The sequence below is a fragment of the Octopus sinensis genome, linkage group LG16, assembly GCF_006345805.1.
Source record: "Octopus sinensis linkage group LG16, ASM634580v1, whole genome shotgun sequence".
Taxonomy (NCBI): Eukaryota; Metazoa; Mollusca; class Cephalopoda; order Octopoda; family Octopodidae; genus Octopus; species Octopus sinensis.
Window position 1 is genome coordinate 41,072,967 of NC_043012.1, and position 25,000 is coordinate 41,097,966.

At 33.7% G+C, this 25,000-nt stretch overlaps 1 protein-coding gene across 1 annotated transcript in view; it reads left to right on the forward strand.

Moving 5' to 3' along the window:
• LOC115220538 (short transient receptor potential channel 7) overlaps positions 1-25,000 on the forward strand; it is a 116,327-nt gene that overhangs the window by 36,684 nt on the left and 54,643 nt on the right. Inside the window, exons 2-3 of the mRNA XM_029790682.2 lie at positions 13,876-14,193; positions 15,739-15,897. Of these exons, the coding sequence (XP_029646542.2) occupies positions 13,876-14,193; positions 15,739-15,897 (477 nt within the window). The remainder of the gene's footprint in view (positions 1-13,875; positions 14,194-15,738; positions 15,898-25,000) is intronic.

Below are 25,000 nucleotides of genomic sequence, written 5' to 3' on the forward strand. Positions count from 1 at the left end.
TGAGTTCGACTTTGCCTTTCATCATTTGGCAGTCGATAAGATAAGTACCATTTGAACAATGGGTCAATTATTATTATTATTATTATTATTATTATTATTATTATTATTATTATTATTATTATTATTATTATTATTATTATTATTGAGCAGGAGAGCAGTGCATGCCATCAAAGTGACGCTGGGGTAAGATATACGAAGCCCAGTACACCCATCATAACTACCCGTCTGATAAGCAGACCCCAAGCCCATGCGTCACAACCATATGTGCACAACATAATGATCTCATATTAAGATACACAGCCTATGACCTTGCAAGTGGGGCCCAGTTAGAATTTTCTTTGAGAAGCCTATTCTGCTCAAAACGTCCCTGAATAAGGGTTGTTTAAGGATGTTGGATGGAAACACAATGTTTCCAGAGGTGAATTACTCAAACCCCAAAGAATCCCTCTCAACACATGGGTATGATGCTCCCCCACTATTTCTGGCCGTGATCAGAGATGCACATATTGCCAGCCACTAAGGGACATGGTCAACTGGTTAAGGTGAAACAACTGACAAGCAAGTCTATGGTATTGAGCAGAATATTTACTGTAGTCTATCTTTTATACCAAGACAAAACAATGTACATGATAACACTTCCAATAAAGTAGGATGAGAAACCATGAGAACCAGTGTCTGGTTATCACTATTCATTCAATTTGGTTTCCATTTCTTGCCGAATGTCTTCCTGACACCTAGGGCATAGAAGGAAAGAAAGAAAGGAAGGATTAAGAGGAAGAAGCGAAGGAAGAAGAAGAAGAAGAAGAAGAAGAATGAATTTTTATTTCGACCAAAGTCATGGTCTTACTCAAGATTCAAATGTGATGATTGACATTAAAACCCCTCAAATGTGTCAGGTCATTAAACTATCTTGGAAGTATAGTAAACTTTGTGAGTATTCAGGATGATGAAATTAATGTTAGAACATCTAAGGTTACAAATGCTTTTGGAAAACTTCCCCATCGTTTGTGGAACAAACACAGTTTCAAAACTAAAATAAGTGAATACAAATCTTGTATTTTGGGCGCGCTTTTGTACGGGGAAGAAATATAGACTTCCTGTAACATTCATATAAAGAAACTAGAAACATATCACTTGTGCGGTCCTCGAGAGATCTGCAACACAAAATGGAAAAAGAAAATTAGAAGAATACCTCCATGAAAGTAAGCATGGTTTTGAGAATTCAATGCAGATCGGTTGGACATGTTGTTCGAATGCAAGATAATCGCCTACCGAAACTCTTTTATAGGGTCAATACGTAAAGGGATTACGCGGCTAAATAAGATCCATCCTTAGATATAGGATATGTTGAAACGATCGCTAAAATCCATACAGCTTAATTTAACATTTTGGGAAAATTATTGCCTAGATTGATCTGAGGGTTTTAAAAAGTATCTTCATGCATCAAAACGATTTGTGTTGAAGAAACAGAAGAATAAAAGGATTCTATCCGGCAATCAAAAGACACATTTATCCAACGCCAAGCAATATCGAAATCATCACTGTCCCCTTTGTGACTTCATACCAAAATCCATAACGGGAGTCTACGTTGCTTCTCCTATTTTCCATCACCTTTTCAAGTCATTTCCTTCTAACACTCATACGTTGAAATCAACGCGAGTGATCATCATAATCTTCCTCCTCCACCTCCTCCTCCTCATCATCATCGTCGTCGTCGTCATCATCATCATCATCATCATCATCATCATCATCATCATCATCATCATCATTTCTCTTTATCTCAGGTTTTGCTGGAGCTCCTGGAGTCTTGTATGCGTAACGGGCTTACTACCTGCACCCTACGGTACCACGCCATTAATTGCTTTCAGCTCTCAAATACTTTCCTGATTATTCTGGCCGTGACAAGGTGGCAGACCTTTTGTAACAGTTCTTGCCTTCTGATACTGTTCCCAAGAACCCAACAATAATTGGCACTATGTTCACCCTTCTTAATTTTCCATATTATTATTATCATTATTATTATTATTATTATTATTATTATTATTATTATTATTATTATTATTATTTACATTCTTCTATCTATCTATTATACACACACACACACATCTGTTTGTTTAACGAAGTTTGATGTTAATTATTATGGAAAAATTACTTCCTTTCGACAAGAACAAATATTTGAAAATCCGTTGTAGCGAAATATTTATCACAAACAACGATCATAGAAACTGCTAACCTAAAAACCTTGTCTATGTTAATTGGTAATTTCAAACATTTACGTATAATTAATCGCTATACTGTTGATCGTTAGAGAATAATTCCGAAACGTTAATCTCTCAGACGCTAACAATTTGTCTCATAAAAGGAACATAATGAATTATTATGAACGGAAATTAATGGATGATCAGAGATATTTGATAGTGGTGCCATAAATGGCAACAGATTAAAAATACTTTAAACGCTTGATTATCAGAGCAGAATTAATGTTTTTTTATTTTAATGGCTTAGAAAAGGAAGTGCAGCCAGGGCTCATGAATTTTTTATAGCACCAACACTATTAAGAAGGAGAGAGTTGTTATTGTTTCCACCAGAGTGCAGAGTCGAATTTGCTCATCGATATGTATCCACTACATTACCCAAGGGCCAGTTTGGATTCTTCAGCCTGGTTACACGGTGTCACCCATGAACATAAACGGTTCCTACAAGGGGCTTCCACGAAGATTCTATTAAACTTCGATCTGAAGTATTTTGGAGCCGTTGCCAAAACACACACACGCGCGCGCGCGCGCGCATAGACACGCACACGCACACACACAGACAATGGTTTCAAATTTTGACACAAGTTAGCAATTTCGGATGTGGGTACAAATCCACAACATGGACCGCCAGTGCTCAACCGGTACTCATTTTACCGACCCTGAAGAGATGAAAGGCAAAGACGACCTCGGCACCATTTGAACTAAAACCGTAAACATGGACTAAATGCCGCTTAGCCTTTTGCCCGTGGCGCTAACGATTCAGCCATCGCGCCGCAATACATACATATAAAGATGCATTTATTCATAAAATGACTTTAACTAAATAAAGAAATTAATTCGTATTGAAGAGTTAAATGCTTATTCTTAAACAAGTGAGAGTAACTTCGAAGTTTCGAGAGCATCGGTTTTAAAACTGTTTGAGGAACAGATATTGGCGATATATAAAAGTTTACAAGAATCAGATATATGATCAATAGTTGTAAAATGTTGAGAAGAATTATCAGCAAAAATGATTTATCTAATTGTATCACCAATCTTTATAAAAACCAAACTATGCTAAAAATATTGCTTTAGAGCAAGATCTGGAAGATAAAACCCAATCACTTGCTACATAAAAAATAAACAATACCATATTCTTTATAAAGACCACCATAAAGTAAATGTTACTAACAATAGTTCACTTGATTTATTTCTTTTCCTATTAGTGATTAATTTTTTTTCAAAGTTGTTAACTTCCTTCGTGTTATATTTAACCCAGATAATTCACAAAATGGATTCCACAAAGTGAGAGCAAAAATCAATGGAAAGATTTTACATATTACCAAATTCTGCATCATCCCAAGAATACTTTTAAGTATTAAGTAGAAAAAAAAATGTTTCCGTATAACAATGTACCTTATCTTCAAACGAACAGGTTTTTATTGAAATATCCAACTATTACGATGAAGAACGCTGTGGAAGCTGCTACAATAAAAACAGTAAAATATAATCAGAATATAGTTTGCTAGAAGACTAACCAAACATAGAAAGAGAAATGTAGACGGGTATAATCCATTGTTTAGTGGCACCTGTTGCTAAATATTTTCCAAGATGCTATAAGAGAAAAAACATTTTCCTCTAAACCACAAAGTCTATAAATTATTGTAGTAAAATTATGTTACGATCTCTTAAGCAAGCATACACGTTTTGCCCAAACGCTAACGACTTCTATTATTTTAAAATCAAACACCTTATGCCGTCGACGTCGTTTTAATTGTATTAATATCTATACTTATACTTGTGCATGTGAACGAAATTGCAAGGTTATAGAATAAATTTGCTGCGTGAAGATCAACATCAACTTGATGCTATTCTAATTAGGTAGAGTGAGAGGTTTTCCCAATGACAAACTACAGTGAATGGCCTTCTTACGAGTTTAAATATGCCTCAAATATATTCGAACTGGTTACAAGTATTTTATTTATACAAATCAGTTTAACGCCGTCACATCAGGTCTACTATATTAGTTTCATTGCTAACTCATTGAAAAATTACACATATACACACACACTTTGAATCTCACGAGGAATAGCCAGTACCTCATTTTTTAGTTATACATCGTCTTAGTCATCTTACAAACGTTTTGATATTACGTGGAAACTTTTGTTTTACACTTGCTTAAACAAGTTCTGTGCCACTGTTGCACTTCTGAAATATACGAAATTTTAATTTTCAAGCTTAAATGATTTAATAGCTTCACTAAAGTCGTCTTATCTTGTAAACATAGAATCTTTATAAATTGAAACTTCTAATATTTTAAGCTTATACTTTTCCTTGGGAGATAATATTCCACGCCCATACTTTCTTCTAGTATATGCACCTTCTTAATAATATAAACACTTTCACCACATACAGTAACCGCTCACGTTAACAAACCGCCATTGTGCATGTGATCATTCTAACTTCCTGAGTTTAGTACAGGATATCCTTAGTACGGAATATCTGTACAATTACAGCCTATAAATCCGTTTTTTTTTATTACAATACAGTTCACCCTTTTGGTCTAGTATTCTAAAATTTTAAACCACAACTTAATATTTTATTCCTTCACTTTCTGTATTCAAATTATTATTAAAATCATTATCAACAATTATTTTGCTTAAATCTTTCGAGTGAATGGGTTAAATTAAATTTCTGTTGCCGGATCTAATTATACCACAATTGGTATCCTACCTTATTGTATTTTATTTATTATTCAGCTTTATAATCAAGAATCATTCTAGATTTTGTGATAGCTTCTTTCATATATAATTACATGTATTCGTTCACTAATCAATATAAACATTTCTGATACACTTACATATCGTAACCTGTAATATTATTCTGCTTTTTATCCCCTTGTGATATCGTCAAAACCATTCAATTTTAGCTTTACTTCTGCATTCAATGCGACAAAATTTCTGTAAAAACTGGATATCATGCATAGTGCATTTGTTTGAGTATATAGGTGGGTATGTGTGCAGGTGTGTGCATGTGTATGATGTATTTTAGTAAATAATTCCATTGAACTCGCTTTTACGTATTTCATCTCAACGCCACATTCACGTTTCCATACAAAGAACGATCTATTTGCAACAACATTTTAATATCGATTGCTGTTTTAAGAGATACGGTTTTGCTTATATTTATTTCACTGCCTTACATTTATGCATACATGCATGCATGTATGAATACGTACATATGTACGTACATACACACATGCGTATATAAATATATATGCATAGGCACATATATTTGTATATATGATAAATATTGATGTAGATCCACAAACACACACACACTCACACACATGCTCACACACACACAAACACACACACACATATATACACACATATACACACATATATACAGATTGTACCTAAATCTAAACATACTGCTATATAGGTATATTTTTACCAAATATCTCTTATACAACTCTTCATACACAGGCAAACGCACGCTCGCACCCACACAGATACACAGACACACACTCACACACGTACACACATACAAACACACACACACTCAGGCTGTTCGATATTAAATTGCTAGATGATTATCACTTCATACATATCAATACATCTTAATACATCTTACTATATCTAAAGTTCTATTTTCTTGGATACCAGACTTCACATTCCTTTTAAAAGTAGCAGTTTATATTGCACTTGCATATATGTATATATATAAATAAAATTTTCGTTCTATCCACATAATTCTACTTTAGCATAATATATTTATCTGTTTCTCTAAACCACTGTCCTTTTCCTTTTTTCCCCAACCTCTCTATATCTATCAATAAATGGATTTCCTATAGAAAAATATGTACCTTCAGAAAGAATTGTTTTTAAATTCTAAATTGCAAGCCTTGTGTTCAGTCTAAAGTGTACTTCAGTGTTAATTTAATCTGGCAAAAACAAGCAAAATTTAATAATGGTATTGTTTTACACATTATATATACAAATATTTGTATATTACACACACACACACACATATATATATATACATGTATGTATGTATAAATATATATATACATACATTCATGTGTGTGTGTGCGTGTGAAAGAGAGTATTATATAAACACGTATATATTTATGCTATATATGTATAATATATATATATATATATATATATATATAATATATATATATATATATATATTGTATATGGCTTTTAGTAACAGATATTTGCAAACGTTGTATTGATTTGTAAACATCGTGTATATGAAAAAAATTGTATGATATTATACACGTTTTGTTGTATTGTCATTGGAATTCTAAGATATGATATCGGTTTTTTCTTTGCTTTGTGTAACAGAATCAAGAGACGATGTTCCGTCCAATGTATTGAAGTAGACGTTCTTTCTTTAATATAGGGTCATATACATACATACACACATAAATATATGTATGTATATATGTATATATGTATATATATATATATTATACATATGTATGTGTGTGTGTGTGTATGTGTGTTTGTGCGTGTGTGTGTGTATCCTTGTATGTATGTATATTAATTCCTACAGGAGACGTAGGTTCCAGTTCGGCAGGCACCCTCCGAATTTTTCTCTCCAAGAGGATTTTCCAACCCAATATTTACATTCTATAGAATGTAAATAGAATTATGTGGATAGAACGAAAATTTTATTTATATATATATATATATATATATGCAAGTGCAATATAAACTGCTACTTTTAAAAGGAATGTGAAGTATACACACACACACACGCACAAACACATACACACACACATACATATGTATAATATATATATATATACATATATACATATATGCATACATATATTTATGTGTGTGTATGTATGTATGTATATGACCCTATATTAAAGAAAGAACGTCTGCTTCAATACATTGGACGGAACATCGTCTCTTGATTTATAGCAAATAAGCATATTACAAAAGAGAATTGTTCCACATTATTTCATTGTTTACGAAGTTCATAAATTATTGTGACGTCACCAACAGATGCATATACATACATATATATATGTTGGACCATTGGACTCAACACGTTTTTACATTCTCTCACTATTTCCCCTTCCTCCTTCCTGTCGAAGAGTGAAGGCTCGAAACGTAAAAGACATTTCCATTTTTCTCGAGCGTCAAACTCATACACCAGCCGTTGTTCCTACACCTGTCTTCGTCTTTGTTTTTCTATAAATTTGAAATATATATATATATTTAACAACAGATAACTACGTAGACAGATTACTACGTATCTGTCTATATACATGTGTATATATATATATATATGGGTGTGTCTCTGTGTGTGTTTATTGGGAGAATCTTTAGAGCATCGGCTAACCTGCATTATGATCTTCGTTCTGGTATTTTATTGCATAAATTCAAGCTCCTGGCAGTCACTTTTACATTTGAAACCTTCGGGATTGGTATATGTATTATTTGGAATTTCTGAGGACGATTGTTCTTTTTCTTTTTTCACACCTTCTCTTTGGAAAGAAATCAAGTATGTTCCAACTTGAAGAGAAATGTTCCTCATTGTTTTATATGCCCTGACATATGCCGTATGTCAGAACTCCCTTCAGGAGTCGAACCTTTCACCCCATCGTCAGAAGAGAGACACATTTTCAATATGCTTCGCAGAGAGATATCGAACTCGAAAATGCTTAGTTACAAATTGATCTCCTTACTCACGCGGCAATTTTTGCACCTACACATTTAACTGCAAGTAATTTACCAAAGACTATTTTCTCTGCTCCTAAAATCCACCCTTCCATCCATCCATCCATCCATCCACCCATCGATCGATCGATCCATCCATCCATCCATCCATCCATCCATCTATCCATCCATCCATCCATCCATCAACCCATCCACCCATCCATCCATCCATCCATCCATCCATCCATCCATCCATCCATCCATCCATCCATCCATCCATCCGTCTGTTCATTCATATTCTTTGCCCATTATTCCTAGGATGTTCGTGAGGATAGAGTCGTCACTCACTTCCTTCGTAGTGTCCCATCAGAAGTATTCGTCATTAGACTCTCCAGTTAGGTTCTTAAGCCAATTGAGACTATGGGTTTTATCCAACCATCTCGTTCTGTGTCTACTGCAAGGGGTTCTGCCGAGTGGCAGACAAGGCTGAATGAAGTTGAACCATTATTTTTTCTAACTGTTACCTAAAACCTTTCCGGAAAACCCACTGGAACTTCCTGTCCAAATGAAGTTTAGAACTATCTCATTTTTTTGTTCATTTGTTGATTTTATCACTATCTTCTCATTGTCTCTCTCTCTCTCTCTCTCTCTCTCTCTCGTCACTCTTTATTCATGTCTGAATTCATGTCTGTTGTTAAATGCTTCATTAAACTTTTACAAATCGTGTTAATCAAGCTTGAATATCGAACCATACTTACATAAAAATTATTTGTAAGTATGATAAAATTTCATTCTGCATATATGTTTTTGCTTTCTAATTGAGCTGTGATAATCAGAATGATCGATTAATGATTATCATTATTATTATTCCCCCATCGCAACATTTCTATAATCTCAAAAAATAGCAAAAAAAAAAACGGTAAAGCCAAAATTTTAAGTCAAACAAAAATTTAGAGGTTATTTACCATATTCTATTCAAATAAATCATGAGACATCATTCCAAGCGCGTAGTTCCATTATTATAAAGTTGAACATCTTCCAACTGAAAATGTTTCGTCTAAACTTAAAGCCAATTCTTAGGATCGGGAAATGTTTAGCAGTTCGAAGAATCAATAGCGTTTCTTTCTAGCGATAAGATCCAGTGATTCAAAGGGTTTACATTCAAACAATGGTCTTTGGCATTTATCTTTTATCTTTTACTTGCTTCTTTTATTAGACAGAGGTCATGCTGGGGAACAGCGTTGAAGGATTTTAGGCGAAAAAATCAATAGAATAAATAAATCAACACCGTTTTTTAAGCGGGGTAGTGTGGGTGGGGGACAAAAAGACACAAACACAAACACACACACACACACACACACACACACACACACACACACACATATATATATATATATATATATATATATACGATGGGCTTCAACAGTATTTCCCACCAAACTCAATCACAAGGCATTGTTCTGGTTGGGTCTCTAGTAAAGACACTTGAAAAAGGTGGATCGCTGTGGAAATGAACACGAAACCTTTTGATTGCTAAACAGCTTCTTGACCATATACGCATGTCTACGTCTATTGTGTGTAGAAATAATCTTTATTAGCATGGAAAAGATATACTAATTTTCTGTCGGTGTATTTTATGGCAAAACCAAAACACGGTAACGGCCCCGAAAATCGCAACCTTTTGGATTTTAGATCTTAAAAATTTGATATAAAAATAAAGATATAGACGCGGGAGTGGCTGAGTGGTAAGAAGCTTGCTTTCCAACAATATGGTTCCGGGTTCAGTTCCCCTGCGTCGCATCTTGGACAAGTGTCTTCTAATATAACCTCGGGCCGACCAAAGACTTGTGAGTGGATTTAGTAGACGGAAATTGAAAGAAGTTCGTCGTATGTATATATATATATATATATATATATATATATGTGTGTGTGTGTGTGTGTGTGTGTATGTATGTATTTGTGTGTTTGTGCTTTTTCCTCCACCATCGCTTGACAACCGATGTTGTATTTACGTCCCCGTAACTTAGCGGTTCGGCAATATACCGATAGAATAAGTACTAGGCTTACAAAGAATAAGTCCTGGTGTCGGGGTGTTCGACTAAATCCGGTGCTCCAGCATGGCCTCAGTCTAATGACTGAAACCAGTAAAAGAATAAAGAATATACAAGTATATAAAATAATTGATTTTCTTTATTTAAATTTATTGAAACTCTTCTAAACAAAGAGACCTATATTTATAAGCAATAAAGCGAAGTTAAATGGAGTCTGCTTGGTTAGCATTTTATATAAAGCATTTATAGTAGGGATCGAGCATTGTCCCTGACAATTACAAAGCCTCGTGGAGAGCAACCTTTCTCGAATCGAAATATGGCGAGATATTTAAAGAAGTCAACAACATTAATGTAATGACTGAAAGAAATTGGATGTGATTTGATATTTCTTTCAGCAGAAAATTGGTCAGCACTAATAGCATTGAAAGAGCAATGAGAAACCACTGAATAATACTGCAAACATCACTTACAATTATAGAGTGATCGATAATGGTGTTATCGAGTATTTCCCAACGTATTCGTTATTGTTGGAAGAACAATGCAAAGTTGAGTGATAACTGCGAAAATGTGTTGGCAATGCTGGGTGTTTTTCTGTTAGGAGAGGAAGTTATGATAACACGTTTAATATATGTAAATAAACACGTCACAACGTATACAAATATCTCCACACATGCGAATAGATATTGTGTACATATATATATATATATATATTCACACACACATTTGGTAAAATGTGGCACAAAATGGAGGCAAAAGAACGTAAGGAAACCAGGGCGTAATCCCACAATAAACGTGAACATTCTCATCCTTCATCGGTTGTCGACCGAAAGTTTTCACCGTTTCGACGACTTATCAATGACATTGTTCAATTTGTCGGCTTCAAGAGCAGAAGGGTGCAACCGTATAAATGAGCAAGCATGAAAGTTAAAATAAGACAAGCACAAAAAAGGAGAGGACTTTAATGTGTACATAGAGTTATATGTGTGTTTGTGTATGCATGTATGTATGTATGTATGTATGTATGTATGAATGTATGTATGTGTGTGTGTGTGTATGTATGTATGTATGTATGTATGTATGTATGCTTATACACACTGAAGATTCTCTTACTAAAGGATACAGTGCAAGAGTAGAATATAATACTTGTTATGTTTGTATTGACTGTGAATTCAACGTTTCCTCAGACTGTAGCATATTCATACTTAGCACACACACACACACATACGCATAACACACTCAATCGCTCCCTCTCCCCCCTCTCTCTCTCACACACACTCTCTCTCAAACGCACACAGACTCACAGGCATATATATATATATACATACAAACACACACGCAATCTTACGCGTATGTATATGTATGTGTGCATGTGTGTGTGTACATATATACATATACAAACACACGCAGGTATACGCGTATATACACGTATATACATATAAATATATTTGAATGTATATGTATATATGCATATATTTATATGTATATATTTATGCATATATATATAAATGTGTGTGCATTTATATGTATATGATATATGAAAAAAAAAGTATATATATATATGTGTGTGTGTGTCAAATAATAGTGATTTGTTCCGTGTAGGAAAAAGGGTTTAAGGAGCTAAAAGTCATAGAAATATAATAAGATTAGGAGGTGAGGCGGGAAGGACATAGAGGCAGACAAGACACGTGACTGTAAATTCTTTTCTGTTTCTATCTTCAGTTATGTATTTTCCATAAATACTTCAAATATTGTTTTTCTTGTTTTCAGGATTTCTACGCATTTTTTTTTCAGTTTTCAGCAGGAAGTCTCTTTATTTTTCGTCTCACTGCGAGAGTATTATATGTGTTTGTCTCTATCACTCGTTAAGTTTTGGGGATTTTTACCAAAACTCATTTACCCACCTCTCTCCCTGTATACGCAAATATATAATGCATATTAATAATATATATGCATAAATACATACATTCAAAGCATACATGCATATATACATACATACATACATACATACATACATACATACATACACACACACACACACACACACACACACACACACAACACACACACACACACACACACACACACACACACATATATATATATATAGTTAATCCAAACAAGAAAGCACAAAAAAAACACAACAACGCGAGGACGTGGAACAAATACATATATATATACATAAATATATACCGTGATCGACCAGGCTATCAGATGTTGCTACACATCACTGGTCACAATGCGCTTCGCGTTGTTTTAGCCTTCAAATGACGCCTACCCCCTGGCTAAGCGAGCAGGCCAACATATATATATATATATATATATATATATATATAACATTTTTCATTTACTACCGACTGAATCTGCGCGTGCGCGGTGAATTTGAAAAATTATGACATATGATGATGAGACACGTATTATTTGTCTCTAAATTATATGTTAATGTAATGGCGCGGTCACTGATGAGAATTTCGCCTAGCAAATTATTTTATTTGCTAAAGAAATTCGAAGCCTTAGAATAACCGTAAAAAAATATAACAAGGTAAAAGTTTCTATTTTTCATTCCTTTCGAAATTGCTTTTAAATGTGGTTTTGATAGTTTTGACTGCTTCTTCTAGCGTGTAAAATTACCAGGTAAAGGTAGTTTCTCTTGTGTTTAAACGTACACCATTATATATATATATATATATATATATATATATATATATATATATTTGGTTAATTTATCAATATCTCAGTCTTCACTCTATAGTGATACTCTCTGTGTATCACGTATACTTATTATTAATGTTGTAATGTATATTTTAAAAGACTGCTCTTATGACAACTTCCATTTTCATTGTTAAGACGTAACCTGACAACGTTATACAGAATATATTTTGTGCCGTTTGCATGATTTATCATATGTATGTGTGTGTCTGTGTGTTTGTATATATATGTATCTATACACATACGCGCGTACACACACACACGCATATGTTTGTATACAAGTATATAGATAGAGAGACACACAGAGAAATAGATGAATTAGGGACACCGGTGTTAGCGTTTGGGTAAGTAGTTAGATTTGCATCGACGTGGTTTCGTGTTCACTTTCGTCACAAGGCGCTTGAAGAGAGTGTCACCTGCCGCTAACTTTTCCATCGGTGTGACTGATGTCTGTTGACCAAATTGAACTTGCTGAAATGTGACCATGCTGAGGATCAGTCGACTAAAGTGGCGTGAAGTGGAATTGAAACCCTCTTACCGCACTAAATGCGAAGTGACCTTCTAAATCATATAGCTACACCTGCATTTCTGTGACTTTAAAGGTATCGGGTCTCACAAAAGTCAGACGAATTTACTATTTTGAATTGATCCATAAGGAAATATCAGTAAAAGGTCGATACTTGCACTGTGTGTAGCAGGTTCTGAAATGATTTACATATTCGTTCTTAGTACGTTTTGCAAGATCCGAAAGAAAATATGTTAATCTCTGTTGTGTACAATTTCTTCATTTTACGGCGACGATGTGTGTACTTAATACATCCGGTTTATTGGTGCAATGAATTCTGGAACACCATGTTTCTGCATGTGGCTCGTCAGTCAGAAAACCAGGACCTTTGAAACTAAACAAGTCTCTGGCTTTGTTTATAATTTCAGCGAACAAAACTGTTTGCTCATCTATGCAGATATCTGCTAACCAATAAAGAAAATCGCTATTTATATTGTGTACAAACGAGATTCGCACATTTATGTTTAATGCATTCTGTTATCTATTTTTGCTTGTTGCATTTTCGCAGATAATTTTTATTCAGAGCCATAATTACGTTCTCTGTCTGTCTGTCTGTCTGTCTGTCTCTCTGTCTGTCTCTCTGTCTCTCTCACTCTCTCTCTCTCTCACTCTCTCTCTCTTGTTTTTAATTTCAGGATGAAAATAACTCGAATTTCTCGCCTGATATAACACCGATTGTCTTAGCAGCACAGTGCAATAACTTTGATATTGTGCACATGTTGCTTCGCAAAGGTTTCTCCATTGACATGCCGCACCATTATTTCTGCCTCTGCACCGAGTGTGACAATCACAAGAGATTCGACCGCTTTGTTCACTCACGCTCACGTCTGAATGCCTACCGAGGTTTGGCCAGCACCGCTTACATGGCACTCTCCAGCGACGACCCGGTTCTAACTGCTTTCGAACTGAGCGAACAATTAAAGGGTTTAGAAGAGAAAGAAAAGGAGCATAAGGTAAGGTGGTGACGTTGTCAGTGATAAATACATCTACGGAATCTTATCAAGTGGTTAGGGTGTTGTGATCGGGATTTCTATTCGTAGGTGGGAGGTATGTGGTGCTCTTGAGTAAAACACTTCATTTCACTTTGTTCCCGTTCATTCCGCTGTAAATGGTTCACTCCGCGACAGACTGGATGTCCCATTCAGACGGAATCGTTGTCCTGCCCATCCAGCCTGCCAGGTGTCATCATTAGAAGGCTAAACGAAGCGAGAAAACGCATTGTGACAAGCGGGCTATATCCATATTCGATAGTTCGATCCATACAGCGGTATTGCATTGAACCAGTGTATTCAAGAATTATTAAGATTTGAAAAGAGCATGAATTAGGTTGATTTTTATAATTCCTTCTAACTTTCGCAGACGATTAGCAATTTTATGGGGGAGAGTTCCTCGATTACATCGAACCCAGTGCTCAACTGGTGCGTATTTCATTGACCCTGAAAGGATGAAAGGCAATGTCAACTTCGGTGGAATTTGAACTCAGATTCTGCCAGCTCACCGCCTTAAGGTGGTTTTAATCATAGTGTTGCTCACTGGTGTCTCTTGTAAAATTTAACTAATATATCTATTTCAATTAAATGATTTAATATCACGTGATATTTATTATTCATTATATTACCATTTTTTTAAATATATGAAGTAACTTCAAAAACATGACTTTGTTTAATCAGAAAAACATAATAAAAATTTGTTTCTCAGACCAGAATAACAGGCGACTGCATTCCCTGTGTGCGGATCAGCGAGGTTAAACGTTAAAAGGAAGACAAAAATGTTTGATTTTCATCCAAAACAATCTAATTCTTTACTTGCATCCTGGCTCTTTGTCACAGAAAATACAACGGGCATTTATTTTAGAGAAATTGATAATGCTATTCTTGATCCAAAATGGAGACACCTTAGAAAATTTTCTACGGGTTTAGATATACTTAGTATATTCCAACTTATATAAGCAAATTTATCAGTAACAACCCGGTCAAAAGCTGTACTACGTTCATTAAAACTAAATAAGCGTAATAATCCTAAGAATGTATATAATTGAATAATATTTGTCTATTTTTGAATATCAAAATACTAATTGCATCATTAGTCTAAAGAAAACAATATTTGTCATTGTGTTCGATTATAGCGAATTTCTCCAAGACACGCAATTCCTCATTTCAAAAGTGCGAGAGAATATTGGAATGATACAAACAAATGAGTTAATTGTAGATGGTTAATGTTATCAAAAACTGTTGAAGACAATAAAATTATATTTATTACAAACATTAAGATTTCCTTTTATTCGAAAAAGTATAAAAGTATATAAAAAAAACAGGACATTCTATATTGAGAGATTAATATTTAAGGAGTTAATATATTGTTATTGAATTGTGAATAAAGAACTTTTATTTGCCTTTTTACCATAATTATTTTGGAAATATTTTCTCTCGCCTCATAAACATTGAACTGATTGTTTTTTTATGAAGTTCCAGTCGCTGAATTCCATTTCTTTATTACAGAGTGAGTACAAATCTTTGTGTGATCACTGCAAGAATTATGCTGTCGAATTACTGGAGCTTTGTCGTACAAATGAGGAAGTGATGGCAGCTTTACATGGAGGGTCAGATATTCATGATTTGTCCAGAGTTCGTATGGCGATTAAATATGAACAGAAAAAGGTAAGATTTAAAAGAAAAATGTTTTGGTGATGCAACACTATGAAACTAGTCGTCCAAAATTGCCGTTCCATTATTATGAAAGAGTGTAAAATTGAAACATAGATTAACCGTAGTAGGCAGAGAGTATACAAGAGTAACAAGAGTTATATAAGGGTCGTATTTGTTGAAGAAGACCATGAATCTGAGTCTGTATGCTCAGGAAGATTTTTTTGAGTGAGGCTGTTTGTTACCCAAGCTTGCAACCCCCCCCCCCCCCATAACAGAAGAAAGGCCACCAAAGTTGACAGGTGGAGCATGAAATCACTGCCACCGTAGACATTATCGTCAGAATGCATAATAATAATAATAATAATAATAATAATATGATAATAATAATAATAATGATAATGATAATAATAGTAATAATAATAATAATAATAATATGATAATAATAATGATAATAATAATGATAATAATATAATAATAATGATAATGATAATGATAATGATAATAATATAATAATGATAATAATAATGATAATGATAATAATAATGATAATAATAATAATAATAATAATAATAATAATAATGATAATAATAATGATAATAATAATGATAATAATAATAATGATAATAATAATAATAATAATAATAATAATAATAATGATAATAATAATAATAGATGATGATGATGATAATAATAATAATATTACAAGCTATCATCGTCTTTTACAATTCCACCACTTCATCGCCGTTGAGTCTTTGTATTTTCTTTTGACCCAGAAATATTAAAAGTAAACTTAACCTCGGCCTGTTTTGAATTCAGAACTGCAGAATCATTCTCCATATATCTTCTTTGCCAAAACACTTAATATTATAGAATAAATAAAAATACGTTGCGTTTGTTGATGCAGGGCTCTGTTTTCACTTTTCTATAAACACAAGTAGGTTGATGATGTTACTGCTGTTGAAAGAAATGAAAGCGGCAAGATGGCAGAATCGTTAGCAAGCTAAGAGTTTCGTTCGTCTACACGTTCCGAGTTCAATCTTCGCAATGGGAACGAAACTAAAACCATTAGATTGCGAGAGAACGTCTTATCTGCATGGCTAAGCCCGCCCCAGATACTGGAATTTCGACATTGCAAATATAGCTTTAGAAATATTAACGTAATGCAATTATATGTCATAATATCTCGCAAACAACGAAAACACTGTAAAATACCATTGCATGAGGTTGATAAGGTAAACTTAAATTTTGTGCTATGGATTAACAACCGCGTAAAAAAATCTACATTTATTTAAAACTACAAATATATCTTCTATAAACTCTTAAATCTTTAACCTATATTTTAAAATAGTTGAAGAGACTTTTTCGTAACAACCTACTGATCTCACTAAGATAAGATTTGTCTATAGTTAGGAAAGTTATATTTTTATTGTTTCTAAGACAAAAGATTTAACAACAGATGCATAATTTGCATAGCAGAAACAATCTGAAATATATTTTCAGATATTTAAATTATCTACTAACGATAAATAATTACATTTTCTAAAATTTTTATAAATAAATATATCTAACAGATTAAGAATTAAGATAATAAAATAATAAAAACGGCTTTTGTTTTTTTAAACAAAATTATCAAATATGAAAATATCAAGTATAAAGTTATAAAATATAAACTACAAAAATGTAAAAAAAAATGTAGAACTCTTTTAGAAATAATTTCAATAATGAAACTAACAATATGTTCTATGAAATTTTAGAGTCTTATTGAGATTGGCGAAAAGGAAAAAAATTAGGATAAAAATTCTAATGTTTATCGAGATTTTCAAAGATAATATGAAACATATTTTTAATACAAAAAATGCAATAAAATACAAAAAAAATGCAATAAAAGGTCAAGAAGACTCATAAAAATACTAGAACATTTATTATATAAATAGCTTTAAAAAAATCTGGGAACAATATTTTGAAGTTTCTAAAAATATGAAACTAAATTAAGCAATAAAGAAACACACACATACACACACATGTGTAAATATAGTCACGCCCAGAAGAGACTGGTAATTACTCACACACGCGCGAACTCAAAACGTAAACTTACAATCACTGACTTAGTCATATGTATGTATGTATGTATGTATGTATGTATGTATGTATGTATTATGTGTGTGTGTGTATGTATGTATGTATGTATGTATGTATGTATGTATGTATGTGTGTGTGTATGTATGTCGTATGTATGTATGTATGTATGTATATGAATAGATAGATAAATAGACAGACAGACAGCTAGAAAGAAAGAAAGATAGATAGATAGATAGATACATACATACATAGACAGACAGATAGATGGATAGATAGCGAGATAGATTGATAGATAGATACACAGATAGACAGACAGACAGATAGATGGATAGATAGATAGATAGATAGATAGATAGATAGATAGATAGATATATAGATAGATTGATAGATAGATAGATAGATAGATAGATAGATAGATAGATGGATGGATGGATGGATGGATGGATGGATGGATAGATGGACGGACGGATATTACATATGTATGACCATTTTAGGTAAATCTATGGATCAGCAAGATCGGGAAAATTTGTTTGACCTCTTTCTCTCTCCTTTCTATTACTTACTTAGCCTGTCTGTCTCTTCTATATATGTATATGTATACACGCACACAAATATATATATAGTGAGGGAGAGAGAGAGAGAGTAGGAGGAAGAAAGGAAGACGGAAAGCGATACTAGTTTAGCGGCATCATCTGACACTTAAGTATCTCCAGCACAATTCAGACTTTTTTAAGCATCCAGGCCATGTTTCAAGAATAGCAATTACTCGATAGAACAAGTGCTGCTCGCTCCTTATCGCGAGAATAAAGACATGAGACGTGATTTTCTCCTCATCCATCCTTCCATCCGTCCATTGCTGGCAATAAGAACTCGGAAACTTCATTGATGCTGAGCTCCCAGTTTTATCCCTAAACTCTTAAAAATGAAAATACACAAATAGGCGCAGCAAAGAAATAACAAGTTTACTTCTCAAGCACATGATTCCGGGTTCAGTTCTACTGTGATGCACCTCAAGCAAATGATTTCTGCTATAACCACGGGCCAACCAAATCCATGTGAGATGATTTCATTAACGGAAACAGAAAGAAGCCTTAGAAACGTGTCGTATAAAGCGCCTCAGATATGTAATAGTCTACATTTGGAATATTCTTCAAGGGCCCTTACCTAATTTTGGCATTGAGTGCTATACAAATGCCAGAACTGGACGTCATTGTATCGTACCAAAGGTACCATCTATTCCATATAAATTCAGGGCCAGGTGCTGCAATAGCTTAAGGATCAAATGCCCGGGCACAAAAGTTAAGAAACTTACACAATGTGGACGTAAATGTCTTCACAACGGAACTGAATGAGACATACTTCTCTACTCAATAGCGGATAAACCGACGACCCGACATGAGGTACAGACGAAGGCAGCGAAGCCGGGACAAAGGCATATACAGGAGTGGTTATGTGAAGCCCCAACACCCTGAGGAAATCATCCGTACGTGGATCATAAGTAACGGTGCAAAATTTCGGTGGTGCTCCATCTCAGCAACATGAATGAGATGGATAAAAGATTATATTGGGATGGTGCATAAAACTATTGCGGGTTTTTTTCGATAAATTTTATTCAACAAAAACAATGACAATATTTAACAAAAACATCTTTAAATGACGGTCTGACTGTCTGGCAAGCAAACGGGAAGCAGTAATTGAAGTAGATGGGGAATATACTCCGGAATAATCATTTAAAGATGTTTTTGTTACATGTTGTTATTGTTTTTGTTGAATAAAATTTGTTGAAAAAAAGACACAATAATTATGCACCAACCCAATGTGTGTGTGTGTGTGTGTGTGTGTGTGTGTGTTTGTGTGTGTGTGTGTCTGTGCGTGTGTGTCTGTGTGTGCGTGCATGTGTGCGTGTGTGTGCACTCACTGGATATAAAGAACCGGATATAAAGATTGATTCCAAAGTTTGGTACAAGGACAGCATTTCCGGGGAGGATGATAAATCAATGACATCGATCCAAGTGCTCAATTGCTACTTGTTTTATCGACCTCGAACGGTTGAAAGACAAAGTTGACCTGGGCGGAATTTGAACTCAAAACGAAAGAACGGACGAAATGTCGCTAAGCATCTTTCCCGGCGCGGTAACGAATCAGCCAGTCTCGCCGCGTTGCCCGATTTAAGCATTGGTTTTAAATTTTAACACAATGCCACAAATTTCGGTTCTTATTTTGTCGACCCTCAAAGGATGAAATGCAATGTCGACTTCACCGGAATTTGAACAAGAACGTAATTACAAACGAAACGCCGCTAAACAATTTTCCCTGGCATGCTGAAGATTCTGCCGACTCACCAGCTTCGCCACACCACAGGCAGCCATTAATTAGATGCGAGCGAATATTGCGACAGTTATCATTTTAACAACTCTATTAATGTGGACGGCTTGTGGTTCGTTAATTGAGTTTTGAATAGATATAATTCAATTAGGAGCTATAATTTAGGTATGTTACATAACAAATTTTCCAAACAGAACTCTGTGTGCGCGCGCGCGTACGTGTGCGTGTGGAGGAATTTTAATTTATTTTTCGAAGTTTTCACCGATGGAGAAAAACCGTTTCGTTTGCTAACCAAAGAAACAAATTCATAGGAATACAAATAAAAAGTTAGTAATTTTGTACGCTTATTTGTAAGTATACATACACACATACATACATAAATACATACACAAATATGTACGTACATACATACATACACATATATGTATGTATTTATATATATATATATATATATATATATATATGTATGTATGTATGTATCTATCTATCTATCTATCTATCTATCTATCTATCTATACGTGTGTATAAACTGTTTTGACTAGGAGGAGAAGGCAGTCTGTCTTTTCTCATATATGTACACACACACACACACAAACACACACACATATGCATATATGTGTGTGCATATGTATATATATATATATATATATATGCATATATATACATATATATATACATATGTACATATATATATATATGTATATGCATGTATGTATGTCCCTATGTGTGTGTATATATCTATGTATGTATTTCAAAGTAAAGGTGTGTATGATTGTATATTGAAAATAATCGAATCTTGTCAAAAGAGAATACCTATTTGAATTGTTCCTTGAGCGGCTCAGATAAAAACAAAAATATCAATACAGATTCAGTGTTATTTCTGAAGTTAAGGTTTCTGTTTGTTATGTTTACGCATTTGAATTTTATGAATTACCCACAGGGTTGCTGTGTCTGAGTCAATAAATAGCTTTCTTTGACTCGTTCAAATAATCTTAATAAAAAAAATAAAACGTACAATAAATACATAATCGTAAAAATGTAGAGCCATCTGAAAGAATTAGATTTAAATATATTATATAGAAACCTGGCAATTACACTTCTCATGTAACGCGTCTATAGCATTTCATGCAAGATATGTTATATAGAACTTAATTTCAAATCAAATTGGAAGCTTTAAGTGTGAAAATGTGTCGGATCTTCGTCGTCCGATTATGGTGATTCAGTTAAGTCAACTCCAATACTTGTTCCAGAATTAATGTGTAAATGGTTGAGCAGCCACAGATAGGTGTATTTTAAAAATACTTTATAGGCAGCATCAGGCGGTGAGCTGGCAGAATCGTTAGCACAACGGATGAAATGCTTAGCGGCATTTCAGCCATTTATAACTTTCTGTATTCAAATTCAGCCGAGATCGAGGTAGACTTACATCCTTTCGTATACTATAAAATATGTACTAGTTGAACACTGGGGTCGATGTATTCCACTTAGTCCCTCCACTGAACTTGCTGGCCCTGTGCCAAAAACCTGAGACCAATTCACAGGTAGCATCAGCCTGATACTCACTAATCAGTGTATGTGTATGAGGGAGAGTGTTGTCTGGACGCCCCTAGACGATGAAGTAGACTAGCCCAATATGTAGATATAGAGGGAGAGTCGAGACGTCGAGTAGACTAGAACAGTAGTAGAGAACAGTTGAGTAGCGGAGCAGAGTAGATTGAGTGGAGGTAATCCGAACGTGCGAAAGAGAGAAAGAGAAAGAGAAAGAGAGAGGGAGAGAGAGAGAGAGAGAGAGAGAAAGAAAAGTGGAGCTAGTCTTTTTGGATTACAGGTACAATCTCCTGACACAAACGTCTATCGAAATTCCGTCTCCCAGACTTCGTTCACATCTGAAATTATAGAAAAAATGTAATTGTCTAAGATGCCGCGCAGTCTGATCGATCTTCGGGACTTCCTCGCTGCAAAATAAACTTCTTTATCATTCGACCATACTGTGCAAATACTTGTGCTGTTAATAACGAAGAAAGGCGAAAAGACGAAAGGAAGAGAAAGCAGATAACATGAAACTATATTGGAACTGGCATAAATTTCCAAGAAATTTCGTGTTAAATATTTAAATATTGCATCACAGAAATAGAAAACTAGTCAGGTTAGTTCTAGAACTTGTAATATAGTATTCAGAGAGACGAATGAGAGCTCCATATAGTCAATCATTGTCACAGTAACTATAAAAAAAAAGAGAAAAATAAGATGTGAAGTACGCCATGTTATGTTCCATTGTAAACTTTACCATTTGTTTCTGCTTCTGTATACCATATAAGCCATAAATGTCTCTCGTATCTTTTATATTTTGAATTTGATTATTTCTATATAGGCCTATGGGATTTCCGTTGAAGCACAAGCTGCAAATTTAATTATATTTAAATGTTTCTGGAAATTCTGTTGATTATTTCGAAAAATAAAAAGAAACTTATTAATTTATGGCATTCGATAGAAAGTATACGGTAGCTCTGGATTACTGCAAAACTTGAGGAACATAAATTATTAAGATCACGTAGACAAGCGACAATCAAAACAATCATGAGCGTATCCAGTCTTAATACTTTCTGTCAGATTCGAATCCGAAATGCAGGAGCGATTAGCATATACGCGTCCAAATCTACCGGAAACGGATTAACAATAAATATGTACACAATCATTATAAAGATTAAATAGACTTTTTTATTTGTGAAACTGGATCCAACTTTAACCGTCTGATTTGCGTCACAGTGTGTGTATATGTATGTATGCATGTAGTTAGGTAAGTAGGTATATATGTATGTTTGTATGTATCTATTTATCTACATCTCTCTCTATATATATATAGATATGTACATATATTTACATATATATACATATATATATACATATATATATATATACATACACACACACACACGCACACACACACATATATATATACACATTCATATTAATATATAAATATACATATACATATATATATATGTATATATATATATATGTATATATGTATATGTGTGTGTGTGTGTGTATGTGTGTGTGTGTGTGTGTGCGTGCATGTGTAAAAAGGTTGAATTAGATTCGTCCTTTAATTTGGAGGTTTCCAAGAAAAGTTTCTAATATTGATTCTTCAGATTTTGTTGGTTGTTTTCAGGCGTAAATTTGTGAATATGAAAATGATCCTTGTATCTGATGTTTTGTGAATTTATGGAAAGGAATCGCATAAAACTCAACAATTTTGTTAAAAAAGAAGAGAAGATGTTAAAATATAGAAGAGAATTATAAGATCATTTCGTACAGAGATATAGAAATCATGCAAATTCATGGTTGAACTGGATTAATTAAATTAATTAAATTAATTATATATCAATATACTCGTCACTGCAGGAATCATAAACAAAATTTTTACAAAAAACTTGAGAAAAGAAATAGCAGAATAGAATCTAGGAGATTCATATTTATCCTTATGAAAAGAAAAAGAGAGATATGAGTTCGGTTAGATATTAAGTATAACTAAAGGCTATAACGCTATAACGATTATTTGAAAATATAGTAAAAGAGGTTTAAGAGACGTTCCCTATATATATATATATATATATATATATATATATATATATTGTTATATTTCGGAATGGTCATTTTGCCAGTTTAGCCAATAAAAACACACGCACTATATATTTGATGTTACTTTGCTTCATTGTTATTTATAAATAATAAACAAAAACAACAACAAAAACAAATTACATGAGCGTATATAAACAGAAGATACAAATATTACAGGCATCCCCCCCACACACACACTAAATAAACATAGACGCACATAGAGATATAAGCATACGCAAATGAAAACATACAATAGAAATACAAAATGGCTGACGGTTAGTAAGGAGAGACACAAATAAGAAAGAAGAAAACAAAGGACCACTGATGCGGTCACAGGAGTGTGACGAAAGAACTCTGGCCGAAATAAGATTAAGATTAATGTAAAAAATAAACAACACTGAAGCAAAGTAACATCAAATATATAGTGCGTGTGTTTTTATTGGCTAAACTGGCAAAATAACCATTCCGAAATATAACAATATCTGTTTCAACACACGACTTCACATAAAAAATCTTGCACAACAAATATATGAACGTATATATATATATATATTATATAGAGGGCATTACTACATATCGTCAGAATGCAACTCTAGAAGCAAGTCAAATGACTTGCTTCGAGAGTTGCATTCAGTACGATGTGTTTATTTATTTTAGTAGTTTTGACTTTAAGTGTTCCTCCTAGCGCGTGGCGTTTATGTGTAGTAATGCCTTCTATGTAATATAAATAAATATATTTAAGTGAAAAAATTGGTGGATTTTTTCTCTTATGAGGTTTTTCACGCTGACTACTTGATAAATTCTTACAAAGATTTTATCCTATTTTCAAATATACATATATTATACATGTTCATATCCCACGGGTGTTCGTAAAAGCCAGTGAAAACCTGTCTTAGCTCCATGGAATACACTATATATTGAATACCTGCACACAATTGACAAATTTAGAAGGAAACGAATAATATTTTATTTCAAAAAGATAATCAGTTTTGCTTTTCTCTCACTTTAATATATTTCAGCTTATTTTATGAATAATTCCAGGTCTTTGGATCACTTGGGGAGATAATTCTTTGCTTGTGTCTTCAAATAT